The sequence below is a fragment of the Gymnoscopelus microlampas genome (assembly GCF_963454915.1).
Source record: "Gymnoscopelus microlampas genome assembly, chromosome: 11".
Classification (NCBI taxonomy): Eukaryota; Metazoa; Chordata; class Actinopteri; order Myctophiformes; family Myctophidae; genus Gymnoscopelus; species Gymnoscopelus microlampas.
In genome coordinates this window covers 8,702,078-8,716,537 of record NC_139948.1, presented here as the reverse complement: position 1 = coordinate 8,716,537, position 14,460 = coordinate 8,702,078, and the positions used below count along the sequence as shown (strand labels likewise).

At 44.7% G+C, this 14,460-nt stretch overlaps 1 protein-coding gene across 1 annotated transcript in view; it reads left to right on the top strand.

Moving 5' to 3' along the window:
* Window positions 1-6,125: 6,125 nt before the first annotated feature.
* The window catches only part of foxk2b (forkhead box K2b), a 31,847-nt gene continuing 23,512 nt past the window's right edge, over window positions 6,126-14,460 (top strand). Inside the window, exon 1 of the mRNA XM_084072388.1 lies at window positions 6,126-6,971. Coding sequence (XP_083928514.1) covers window positions 6,457-6,971 — 515 coding nt within the window. The 5' untranslated portion in view covers window positions 6,126-6,456. The remainder of the gene's footprint in view (window positions 6,972-14,460) is intronic.

The following is a 14,460-nucleotide window of genomic DNA, read 5'->3' as shown; positions in this document are numbered from 1 at the left end:
TGGAAAGAAATTGGGCCTCTTCCTTACCAATTGTACTAACTAGAAGCTCGGCCCTGCTACGCAGGGCCTCGCGTCTAGCCCGCCGCCACGCCCACGTAGCGCCCGCGGCCACTTGGCAGCGCATATAAGTGGCATAGCGTCATGAGGGCCAGTGGGGCCGTGGCTCGGTCAGTGAAGACCCTGTAGCGCGGATGATATGTGGCATAGAGGGGCAGATTTGAAATCTCCAGAGGAAATGTCCGTGGGCTACCATTGGTTCAGCGATGTGTGCGGGCGCCCTGCGGGCCCTCCTCCTCCACCAATGTGCAGTATTGAGAGCCCTGACGTCACAACATTTGGAGCGATGGGCACTGCACTCTGGTTGGTTAGGGTCCACCTAGGGCCCAGGTAGAAGCCAGTTAAAGCCTGCATGGGCAAACCCAGTTAGGACCCGCCTTGGTCCCACATAAACGTGGCTAGTTGGGGCCCACCTAAGGGCCAGGTAGAAGCGACTTATAGCCCGCATGGGCATAACAGTTAAGACCCACCTCGGCCCCACATAGAATTGCCTAGGTGGGGCCCACCTAAGGGCCAGGTAGAGTCGGTGGGGACCCCCCACAGGCCAATGTTAAAATGGTAGCACAGCACTTGTTCCTCAACATAGTGTGAATGTGCGTGCAAAGTTGACCACAATCGGACGGTGCATTCATGATTTGCGGCATTTTGTGCAAACTTTAGATGTGAATCTTAGCCAATCGGGATGGAATATGAAAGATTAAACAGATCCGTCTTGATCACATGACTATAGAGATCATGTGTACCGATTTGCGTGAAATGTAGATATAATCGGAAGGAGTAATGTAAAGAAATATGTTGTACATAAGGCGGCCTCCTGGTGGAGCTATAAAAGGTAGATGTGAGAAATGTAGGGGAAAGGTTTTTCCTTGACCTCTAGAGAGTGCACATACAAAGTTTTACACAGATTGGTGCAGGTATAGGTAAAAACACAAATCGGACTGTTATAGCGCCAGCATGAGGCCGATTAGAAAAATATCAAGTGGAATTTCTTGCTCGGCATAGTGGGAATGTGGGTGCAAAGTTGCACGGAAAGTGCATGCTGTGTTCATAATTTGAGGCATTTTGGTCAAAACGGAGCAGTCCTGGAAACTGTGGAAGCCATTTTTAGTCAAGCAGGATGGAAAATGAAAAATCTGAAAGAGCGTGTTTTTGTTAATGACTATAGAGATACTGTGTATCGATGTGCGTGATGTTAGGACAAAATATGTAGCAGTACTGTGAGAAAATGTGTTTTGCAAAAAGCGGCCTCCTGGTGGCACTATAACAGGGCCATGTGAAAGAAATGGGGCAGAGGTTCTGAATTGGCATCCAGGGAGTGTGTGCACAGTTGCGCTGCGATCAAGCCAACGATGCGGGAGATTAGCTATCCACAGACCGTCGGACGGACAGGGGGTAAAACATACTCTCGCGCCATCCCTTTCGGCCTGGCGGAGACAATAAAAAAGCTAAAGTGAAGGAAAAGAGCATTACTGCAGCAAAAGTAGTCAACAAACTATACTATAAAACATTGGCCACATTGTCAAATAAATTAAGAAAGAGGCAAACATGTTGAAAATAGCCGATCTACAAGCTTACAACGCCTCTCAACGTGAGGCGTTGTGAGCTTGTAGATCGGCTATTTTCACAATATTGACTTGTGGAACGGAGTCAAACAAAATTGGGGGGGTCCCCAGTTCAAATATGATGGGGGGGGGGTAGCCACTGCCCTAATCGGACCGAAATTATCTGAAATTACTACATGACCATAATGCAGCCTAAACGTGCGTTGCACGGGGCGGTCCTGCCATTACGTTAGTTACTGGAGTTTCTGTGGAGCTACACCAGAAGACACACACAACATACACCATCTACAATGGACTAACGGAGCAGCAATAATAACAGTTACCGCACGAACGTGCATTGTTGACAAAGTGATTGCACAGCCGCTGCAGGCATGACAGCCACGTTAGCGTTAGCTACATGGCAACTATCACAGCGTCCTGTCCGTCGTCGCTGCGACTGACTCTGATGGCTACAGCCATAGATAAACACAACAGCAAGCTCTCTGAGATGCCATTGTCTGGGAACTGCTCTTAGCGTGACACGACCAATGAGAGTGAGCGCTTTCGTTGTTGCTAAGATACGGTGCATGGCACACGGCGTCTCTGCCCCATAGCTTGTAGATCTCTCACACATGATTGGCGTAGGCTGCGTTGCCGTCGACGCTGATTGGCTGCATGTTGCTGTGACGTTGAAATGGGGTGCCAGGTCTGCTTTGTGTGTAAGCGATTTTGGGCTCATTTGGGAGCGCTTTTGGGCTGTTTTCCGTAGAGCACGGCAGGGCTTGTTTCTGTCCCGTGACGGATGTGGCAAAGAAGGTGCAAAACGAACCATCCGGAAGTAAAGTGCGAGATGAAATATATAGCACTTTATGATTATTAGAGAAGGAGACAGATGTGAAGGTGGAAAATGGAATGTAGGAGGTTATATAGTTTTTCATGAGCGATTTTTGTAGCAAGTTGTGAGTGAATTGGGCCACTCCTGTGGGCGGGGGGCTGAATAGAACCATTGGGGTTTGGGAAGGAGACGCTCTCTGTTTGAGTGGTGAGATTAAGGCTCTGTTCCATTCTGGTCAGAGTCAGAGTGCTGATATTTTGCATGTTGGCTCACTGGAAACACTCTGCTACACGAGTGGGTCTCAAAGTGGGGTCCATGCAGGGACCCTAGTCGATCCTTGAGGGGGTTCCAAATGGCCTCTTGCGGGTGTGTAGCTCTGAGAGTGTACAAATGGAACCAAATGGACCCTTACCGGTCCATTTGGTTCCATTTGTACACTCTCAGAGTTAGAGGGGTCCTTGAAATTTAAATGTTTGGGAACCACTGTGCTACACTAAATGGAACAGAGCCTTAATTAGTGACATTGGTAACACCTGTAAAGGAAGTAAGGAAGAGGCCCAATTTCTTTCCAATATGGCTGCTGTGCATTCGGGGCGAGGCTTCCCAACCACCGTGCACTCACATAGTTAGCGAGCCCCATACCCTCATACCTGACTAAATACTTCACCAAAGTGAGTGACACCCACAGCCACTAGAGGGAGCCACAACAACGATCTGGTACCACCCTCCTATGGAACAAGCATGGGAAATGTCTCTTTCTCTGCTACTCTGCCACCAAAATGTGGAATGCCCTGCACCATCCCTTCAAAAATGGGATTCCTTGGCTTCAAAACAGGCCTCAAAATCCATTGTTCAGGAGACCAAAAGGGAAGGTAAACTCACTTCTCCCATAGAAAGGTGAAGGCTTTCACTGCTGACATTTTTTCTATTTGTTCCTCTACTTTGTAGGCTACATATAGTGTTTTATAAATATGTGTTGATGATATTGTATTTTGGTGTTATTTTTTTATGCTATGTTGATTAATTGAATACAGGGGACCACAATGCAAACAAGTCCACAGGACTTATCCTTTATAGCCCAAATATTTGACTGTACCTCGACTTGTGCTGTTTACATGTCTGACTAATAAAGTATTCAATCAGTAAATCAAATGTCTGACTGTACCTCGTGCTGTTTACATGTCTGACTAATAAAGTATTCAATCAATCAATAAATCAAAGTCAGCCCCCCATTCTTCCCCATCCTCCTCTACTGTTTACAAACAAGTGGCCCCCAGCGGGGAGCCGGGGTCATTCAACCCCGTTCAACCCACGGTGACGTCATCGTTTGCGGTAGGTAAGCCGACCTACAACCTACAGCCGACCTACAACCAGCGTTGCCATGTCGGCTTATTATAAGCGACTTTTTTTTCTGTAAAGTTGTTTGGTAGTTGCAGGTTGCGGTTTTTTGGGCTTGTTTCTAAAGTGCAGTTGCTTATTTGGGCTTGCTTCCAATTATTTAAACGAGTGGTTCTCAAATATTTGCATGACATTTTTTTGTGCTAGGGAACATTTGTCTTAGAATGTTTAAATATTCCAAATATTCCATTATTGCAAGAGTTTTTGAAAATAGCAGATCTACAAGCTCACAACACGTCACTGTGAGCTTGTAGATTGGCTATTTCTAAAGTGCTTATGTGGCCCAAGTTTCCTCTTTTGAGCCTGTTTTCATAGACCTGGTTGCTTATTTCTCTCACAAAATATGGCAACACTGCTTACTACTAACTAACGACTAGAAAACACACACCAATAATTCAAACAGTTTATGGCACGCAGCATCAGGGAACATGTGTCACATGTTTTGTAGACATCAGAATCATATGGAGAAAACTGACAATAACAGTGTCTTCTTTGCAAAGTTTACTGTGGAATAGTAACTAGGCTACATGCTGCAAAGGGAGGGATGATCAAAGACCCGCCATGGAATTCGTAGTGGACGAGTCACAGGGAGTGTGTGCTGTAATTGGCTCTATTCACAGCAGCCACATTATTATCACTTCCTTCACTGTGTTAGTTACCAATGATACTAATGAAGGCTCCTGTCCATTTACTGTAGCACAAGCACAGTCAGACTTCTTAATTTCCACGACCACCATAACTCTGAGAGTGTACAAATGGAACCATTTGTACACTCTCAGAGTTACGGACCCGTCAAGGGGCCATTTGGAGCCCCCTCAGAGTGTTTCCAGTGAGCCAACATGCACAATATCAGCACCCTGACTCTGTTTGACCAGAATGGAACAGAGCCTTCATTAGTAGCAATGACAACACCTGTGAATTTCTCCACAATAAGGCTGCTGTGCATAGAGCATATTCGATTGTCAACCAGTGGTGGGAAAAAGTACTCAATTTCTTGACTTAAGTAAAAGTATCAATACTGCAATGTAGAAATACTTTGTTTCAAGTAAAAGTCTAGTAATCAAAATGTACTTGAGTAAAAGTGCAAAAGTATTGGCATCAAAATATACTTAAAGTACCACAAGTAAAAGTACTAATTATGCAGAATGTCCCGTTTCACAAGTTTTCAAATGTATACAAATCTTTTGAAAATAGCAGATCTACAAGCTCACAATGGGCCACATTGTGAGCTTGTGGATCTGCTATTTTCAAATGGCCGACATGTATGGTGGTGTTAGGTGTATATTTTGTAATCAAGATCTACAAAGTAACTAGTAGCTAAAGTTTTCAAATAGGAGTAAAAAGTACAATATTTACCTCTGAGATGTAGTGGAGTAGAAGTAAAAGTACTGAAACGTGGGAAATATTCCAGTAAAGTTAAAAAAAAAAAAAAAAGAGCTCAAAATTGTACTTGTACAGTGAGTTGAGTAAATGTACTTAGTTGCGTTTGACAGCCGGGGGATGAACAGCTCAGCTACGTGTAAACTCACGAGTCCATTCCAGTGTTTTTATGACCAAAAAAAAGCCATGTCTTGCGTCTCACCACCACCAACTATACCGGCCAACCGACCTTGATGAGTCGAGCCTGATTTCTTATTTGATTTGTTTATTTATACTTCATCGTGCGACGGTGTTGCGAGACAAAAATAGCAGATCTACACCCTCGCAACCAGTCACGAAAGCGACCCGTTGTGAGCTTTGTAAATCTGCTAGTTTACTGACGGTACTGTTAAGAGGAAAAGCCTGGGTTTCTATTCACTGCTCGCCGCTCAGATCCGGTCTAAAGCCCGCCCTCCTGTATCCGGTAATCTGCAAGCACACATATAACAAACACACAGAGGCTGTTTCCGTATCCGATCTAGACCGGATATGAAAAACTTGCGAAGTGAACTGATGAGAGATATATTTATATATACGTATATTATGCATGTATTTATTTTTTGATGCGTTTTTTTTACACTGTAACACTTTGAGATTTAAGTCAAATGTAGAGTTAATTAAAAAAAAAGATATAAAATAAAATAAAAAGTGCTATTATTATTGTTATCAAAAAACAAAACAAGAAACGCTCGCATTAATACGATTGGCCGGTTCGTTGTCTCGCTCGTGTCTCACAGGCCGTTGCATCGTCCACGCCCCGCCCCTCGCGGCGCCTGAGTGGACGATAGGCGTGTTAGGTTGTCCGGGTACTACGATAGTGTAGGTTGGGGCTGTGTGCCGTGTGTGTGTAGCGTGTGTGCGTGTGCCCGTGCTGCTGTCCGTGTGGCCTCGCCGCTCGCGCACCACGCACGTTCCTTCCGTTCCCCCCGCCGGAACCGCACCGCACGAGCTTGTTTTGAATTTTTTTCCCCGGATGCTTTTTATAATTTAACACACTTTTTACACCCCCAACGGGTTGAACCACCGCACGGGACGGGACGGCACGGGACGGGGGGGCCAACAGCTTTAACATTTTTGTATTTATTCACCCCCTCACCCCTCCTCCTCCACCCCACACACACACACACCCATAACAACACGCAACATTCGTTTGTTTCATTGAATTAGAAACCTCCCCACAGCGTTAAAAAGGAGAGGAGGAAAAACATGGCAGCCGCGGCGGTGGTGGTGAAGGTGGTGAGCAGCAGCGGGTCCAATAACAACAACGTGGTGGTGGTGGGGGGCTCGTCGTCCGTCGGCGGCGGCTCCTCTTCCTCCTCCTCCGGCGGGGGTTCAGCCTCCGGGGGGCCGCCGCCGCCGGTGATGGCCCGGCTCGGGGGCGGCGGCGGCGGGGGCTCGGGTTCAGCCTCCGGAGGAGGGGGTCCGGTGGCCCGGCTCGAGGGCCGGGAGTTCGAGTACATGATGAAGAAGCGCTCGGTGACGGTGGGCCGCAACTCGTCGCAGGGCTCCGTGGACGTCAGCATGGGCCACTCGAGCTTCATCTCCCGGCGGCACCTGGAGGTGTTCACCGCCGGGGGAGGAGGAGGTGGAGGCTGGGGCGGCGGAGGGGTCGTCGGGGGAGACGACGGGGACTTCTACCTGCGGTGTCTGGGGAAGAACGGGGTGTTCGTGGACGGCGTGTTCCTCCGCCGGGGGGCGCCCCCACTGCAGCTCCCCAGAATGTGAGTTCTTCTTTTAATGTCATTATTTTAATATTGGGTGGTGGAGGAGAGGACAGGACCACCGGGGACCGGCGGATGGGGTCCTCTACACCCCCGGGGTGTCTTGGGGTCCTTGGTGGACGGTGTGTTCCTGCAGCTGACCCCTAGGATGCGAGTCCACATAAACCCCCATATGGGTTAACCAATAACCGCAGCCAGTGCTCAATACTACTGTCTTTTCTGTTAATGTGTGGGGAAATCTTTTGCTGAAAATAGCAGATCGACAAGCTCACACTGCAGCACGCTACTGTGAGCTTGTCGATCTGCTATTCTCAGCGAAAGCTTAGCCCGCAATACCGATGCTGGGGTTTAAGTGGTTAATATCGTTATTATTATTGTTGATGTTGTTGTTATTAGAGCTACGCTACAACATGTGGATGCTAATGATGCTAATGCTAAATTACCGACATTGTTTTGAATCTGCACTGCTAGGTTTGAGCAGAGCACGTGTTTTTTTTGGTGTGTTTTTTTCCTCCCTTGCTAGCCCAGCAGGACAGTGTACACGGTCACATTTTTCGGTGTTAATTTAACTCTGTGTGTAACACATGTAACCAAATGGACCCTATAGCAGGGTCCTTTTGGTTCCATGTGTTAACCACTCTGAGGTACAGAGAGACCCTATAATTGACGCAAAAGGGTGCATTTGGTTCCACTATCTTCCATTTGTACACTCTCTCCCACTCACCGACCAATCCTCTCTAGTCTTTGCTCCATTTTCGTTGTGAAAATAAATTGATACAATCAAATGATCAATCGGGCTAAACAATGATTTCTCAATGGCAGTTATCATTTAATATGCCTGTTTAAAGTGTGAATCCATAACGTCATATTGGATGTCATGGCCTAGCTTAATGTTAGCCAGATCAGAGGTGTTGTCTAATCAATTACACAACAATACAAATGTAATGGGGGATGGTTCCTGACATGGTTTGTGTGTCCTCCTATCCTATGGTTGTGTGTGGAGACTTCCCAAACGTAAACAAACCAAATGTCCCCGCCCTGAACCTGCATGCAGCAAGGGGGCATGCATGACATGACTGGGCCTCTGTGCTGCTTAGACCTTTTTTGGAGGTGATCCTCAAACAGGACGTGTCATTAAACAGCGTTGTGTCTTCAATGTTAAAGGCTTAGAGAAGCCGCCATCCGGCATATTTGTAAAATGAGAGTGGTAGTATATTTGTCTATTCTAATAAATGGATTAGCATTAGATTACAATATATAGGGTGTGCATGCCGGCATGGTTGCCAGATCTGCTTATTATAATTTCCCCGCAAGATTTTGTTTGAAAATAGCCGATCTACAAGCTCACACCCGCGACGCGTTGTGAGCTTGTAGATCTGCTATTTTCAAATAGCTGATGTATATGTTAAAGTGCTCTTGTGGCTCATAGTCGCTTCTTTTGGGCTGGTTTTCCTAGACCTGGTTGCTTGTTTCTCTCACAGAATCTGGCAACACTGCATACCAGTGTTGGCTTGACCTTAATGGTTTACAATGTGCAGAATGTTGTGAAAAGCCTAAACATTTTTGTCTTTTTTAGTGTTTGGGCCTCCTAGCAATACTGAGGAGAATGCTGTTAGTGCAAAACAAGTTAGTGCACGTCTTTAACAACATACCCGGTTGATACTTTTACCAGAACACTTCTGGTCTACATCTCTCTACCAGAGAAATGTATCTAACTACGCCGCGATAACATAATGTGCCTGGCTATGTTTTGGGTGGTGTCGGGTTAGTGTATTGAAGTGTTTGTGGTTCATAAAACGTACCGCCCACGCCCAACATTTCCCACATGATAATTAAAGTCACATTCATTGTTTTATCCTAATTTTGATCTTCAATCAGATGGTTAAGAACTCGTGTTCTGTGATACTAGTGAACATTAGTCAAAAACAGGCGAACCTTTGTTGAAAATGGCTGATCTACCAGCTTGCAATGTGACACCTTGTGAGCTTGTAAATCGGATATTATCAGCAGAGAGATTTGGTGTAGAGGGAAGAAAGGATGGGGCCAAGTAAAGTACAGACCCCGTAGGCACCCCGGCCATCAAAGTAATACATGTAGGATTTAAGTGTCATAGAAGTCAAGTTTAAAGTCTACAATGGTTGCCAAATAAAGTCATATTTTGTAGGGAATTTCAATATCCTACGTGGAGATCCATATGGAGATCTCAAATATTAGATCTCAAATTGCTATTTTATTAGCACCTGTATATTACTAAACCAGTATGTATGTGATGATATGATTACTACCATTGTTATTTGGCCTGGCTCAGGTTAAACCCTTTGTTATACATTAACAAATGCATACAGAGAATGGCATTTTGCTTGCTAACTTTACTCTCTTCATCAGCGCTGCACACATTGCCGTTTGCCTAATGCCTATGTAGTGTAAATGAGCTATCATTGCCATGTGTGATACATTACACAATATCAGACGCATAAGCTTACACACTCGCCAATGCACCATCTAGCCTTTCAGCTGTATCAGAGGTATTTTTCGATGCTTCTGTCGAAACAACTCTAATCTAAAAAAAAAACCCCGCTGGATAATATTGCTGTGCTGTTGCCCAAATGCCAGTTCCCATTGAAAGGATCACCGAGTGGTTTCAGGTTTACGCTATTGATCAGGCCCGTCTGCCGCTAAAGAGCTTTTAATCAACGGCACTGCTAATGTACTTACATTTACTCCCACTAGGAACATGCTGCCCATCATGGCGGCCGCAGCCCTCTTTAAAGGTGCTGTGCAAGTGATATCTCTTTGGTTGAAACAAAACAGTTTTTGTTAAAACGTTTAAGCTCTATATTCTGATTCATTATGGGTCTCTCCAGCTCTTTAGTAAACAGAAAACACATTCCAGGCAGGTGGGTCAATCATGCCATTTATCAGCTACAATTGTATAGTGTTCCTCCACCTCCAATTTTCCTTTTTTTATCCTGTGTCTCCTCATTGAACGAAACGGGTATCCCGACCTGAAAATGTACTTTCTGTTTATTAAATAGACGGGGATACTCCTCTTACTGAACATTAACAATTAACCCTATAGCAATGATTACTATTGGAATACAGATCTATTTAATACAAATTTTAACCCCCCAAAAATATCACTTTATCATCTGTGCCATGCTCCTAAAAATCAGTTCAGAGTCATGCTGCTTTACAGGAACATATTGTGACTAGCTGGTGCAGTCATATACTGTAAGCAAAGAAGAAGGGTACCAGGAAGCGTTCTGACAGCATGGGGGTGTCGGCTGAGCTCTGGCAGTGTTGCCAGGTTTTGCGAGAGAAACAAGCAACCAGGTCTGTGGAAAACGAGGCCAAAAGAAGCGACAAGGCTACATGAGCCCTTTAAACCTATATACATCATACATCGGTTAGCCAATCTACAAGATCTTCTATTTTCCAAAAATTCTTAAAGATAATAGTTTATGTCTCTGGCATGAGCTAGATGGGGGGTCTGTAAACAAATACATATTAATTTGGGAGGTCCTTGACAAATGTTTGAGAACCACTGGTTTAAACAACATTACACAGCAAGCCCAAAATAAGCAACTACACTTTAGAAACGAGCCCAAAAAAACACACAACCCGCAACCACCAATATTTACAAGCGACTTCACAGGAGAAAAAAAAAACAAGCCCAAAAGTCGCTTATAATAAGCGGACATGGCAACACTGAGCTCTGGCCCAGGGGACTGGTTGGTTGTGTTCCAGGGATTCCACTATGGTGATGTAAACACAGATTGAAACAGCCACCCACCCCCCCCCCCCCTCCCTGCCCCTCCCCCCTCTGTTTTTCCCAGCCCTCTCCCACCCCCACCCCCCACAGGAGTTCTTCAAGTTGTTATCATGGCTGTGTGACTCCTTTTGGTTTGTTTACATTCTGCAACAACAACGACAAAAAGATGCTGGTTAACCACCTAATATGCTTTGTCGTTTGACAAATGGCGTCCGCTGCAAGCTTTAATATCATGGACGTTAGACCATGATATAAAGTTGCAATCTAAAGCTTGCAGTCTTATGCAACTAGTGTCTTATGCATTTAACGTATTAACGCATCTGTGTCATTTTAAGATGTCTTGGGCTATTCAAAAATAGCAGATGTACAAGCTCATGGCGCGGCACAGAGTGCCGATCAGATCTATGAGCTATGTAGAGTTTTTGAAAAATCATGAAAATGTGTGAAAATCTTTGAATGTATATATATTTTTAAAGCGAGCATTTGTAACTCAAATCTTTGCTTCTGGGGGTCCCTGGAACAACACATTTGACACATGTTTGCTTTAAAAAATATATATTCAAAGGTTTTCACAAATGTTCATGATTTACTCGGTGCCGTGCTATGAGCTTTTATATCCGCTATTTTTGAATAGCCAAAGAAATCTAAAATGACAAGAGATGTATTTGTGTTTTCAAAGTTAGGGCCTCATTGAGTGGGGGAAGAAGAAGATTGGCAATGTGCCTCATTGATTGTATTGAGGCTGTGGGGGAAAAAAGAGTACTCTATACAAGCTTTCCATTCCGTGTGCAACTCGGTACATTAGTTATTCAATTGAAGTTTTGGATATTAACACATTGATTTGTTCCCAAAACCCTTTATTCTACGTGGTTTGTTGTGTCATGATTTATGACTTCATCTGCTTGACCCAGCACACACATGTGCATCTACGTAAGCATATTGATATCCGTGATACGATGACCATCAAGTACTTTTAAGTACTTTATCAGAGAGACTGACGTCAGTCTCTAGTCAGACCCCTAGTCTGGAGGCCTGAGGTTCCGATTCTGCAAAATGTCTTCTAAATCCTAAACGGTTTTCTGAAAAACTTATGTTTCTATATCAGTGGCTTTTTCATGTCAAGGACCTCCAAAATGATATGAATTTGGCCGCGGACCCCCATCTCAATATATTTTGTTCCAGGCAGGGACCCCCCAGAAGCAAAGATTTGAGTTAATGTTTGCTTTAAACTAATATATACATTCAAAGATTTGCACACATTTTCTCGATTTTTCAAAAAAACGCAGATCTACGAGCTCGTAGCGCGGCACTCGGTGCTGTGCTATGAGCTTATAGATCTGCTATTTTTGAGTAGCCAAAGTGTAAAATAATGCTTTTTAGCTCAAATGAAAAAGTGACACCGATGCGTTCCAGGTCTTAATGGGTTAAAGCATATGTTGGGGCCACACTATATTCTATTCTATCAAGTACGTTGTCGAATAATCAGGAAGCCCTTTCCCCCCTTTTTTTTCGGGCAGTGTGTAGGGGGCTTAATCTGTACTTCCAGTGCTGTGGAAGCACAACGACATTGTGCGGCCTTTTTTTACAATCACACAATGTGCTCCATGTTGAACATGACATCTCGTATAACCACTTAAACCCCTTTGGCCCCCGTTTACAAGGAAACTATCCATACAGAAAACGGGGCGGAAACGAATCATCAGATGTGCCTTCCGTTTTGGACGCCGACTGTGTTTTTCGGGGGTTGAAAACGCAATAAAAGTGAAACCACCTCCCAGAGTGGAAGTCTTTTAAAAGCTCTCCACCTCGCATTTCTGTGTAAACACTTATATTAGAAACGGGGTAACACTCAAAACGTGTGAGGAAACGGACAGGGGTCAGGTCGACTCATGTAGCCTGACCGGCTCTCCTAGGGCTCTATACTAGGTCTGCTAGTATTTTCCTCTACACCAAATGTCACTGCCGATCTACAAGCTTGTTGATCGGCTACTTTCTGCAAATGTTTCCCCCCGGAATAGGGAAGCTAGGGACTCATGTGGTTAAATCTAGGCATTCTTTTGCCAAAGATAGTGGGTGCCAGGCGAGAGTGTTGGCAATCAGCAAGGAGCGCAGTGTACCTTTTTTTTTTTAAATGGATTGCTTTAGGGTCACTAAATTACTGGTAGAGCCATAACTTGTGTGAATTTATTTGTATTGATTCAGCCAACAACAGCAAAAACGGAAATGATTAAACTGACAGTCTTTGAAATCTTGTTGATTAACCCATTTTCAACCGGGCGTCCTTATTTTTGGCATTTCGTTATAGGTGGGGGAAAAATAGTTGAAAAGTATAAATAATTGTGTGTGCTTATTTGTAAAAGTGCTTATTCCTACTTTTAGAAGCATTCTTTGACCGCGTTCTGTTCTTTTTTTGATTGCTGGACTTTTCTAAGTTCCTGATTTATAATTTGTAGCGTGTAACTCTAAGGGCATGGTCACACATGCGCGTCAAAAGCATCAGTGTTCACGTCCATTCAATGGGAGCGAAGGGGGGGGGGCCCGAACTTCCAGCTGAGTTCAACGTTGTAGTGATGGGTCGTTCGTGATCGATTAGTTCAAAAGAACTAGTTCATTGCCGCGAACGAGCTCGCTCACTTCCTGAAATTGTTACGTTCACGCTATCGGTCACGCCACCCCATCCCCTCCCCCCCGTACGCAGGACGGGAGGGCGGGCTGTACGTGCGCGACGTTATAAGAACGCTCCTGCCATAGAGTTTCTCACTAGAAAATAGCGATACTGAACGAGAACGTGAACGAATGATTGTTCGTTCACTGAAACGAACGTTTTTTCCCCCCACCACTACACCATTGGTGAACTTTGGCCCGGGGCGTCAACCAATAGCTACGAAGCGTGTGGTTGAACCCACCTTGGCAGGCATTTTGCTTGTAGTTTTCTCTCAATGAGCCAAACAGCTTGTGAGCTTGTAGATTTGCTATTTTCAAACATTTTATCACTTTTACTTGTGGTACTTCAAGTATATGTTGATGCCAAAACCTTTGTGCTTTTACTCAAGTAACATTTTGAACAGAGGCCTTTTACTTGTAACGGAGTATTGATACATTGCACTATTGATACTGTTACTTGAGTAGAAAATGTGAGTACTTTTCCCACCACTGGTTAAATCTGTGTTGGGCTTGAAAGTGTCCTGGTTTAATTATCAACTTTCTTTGATTGTATTGGAAGCGGGAAATGTGTCGCGTACACTGTGGATAACATAGGACTGATACCATAGACTAAAAACAATAGACTTAAACAGTCGGAGAGCGACCAATGCACACTCTATACTTTCCTCATGTTTCCCCGAACCAGTCTGGCTCCCTACATTTCTTTCCACTCTTTCTTCCTCTTTCACTCTCTCTCTCTCTGAGTGGCAAAGCTAATTTGAGACTTAGGTATCAGGGACATAGTTCTCTCAGCTCATGCCAGCTCCGTTAGGGCTTGGCAGTGAGAGTGCTTCGCCTGGCACTCTTTTAAGCAAAGAGAAATCAGGGCATTGGCAAAACAATCTGGGCCTTCTCCCGTCTCTGGGGTTCGAGGCGGCCTGATCTTAAGACATGTAGAATCGTTCGATCTCTTCAATGGTATTTGTCAAACTTGCGGGCTCATCATGCAGATTGCCTGTCCTCATTCTTGGCCTGGTTTCCCCTTAAGACACACGGTGGTGCCTTTTCTGGCAG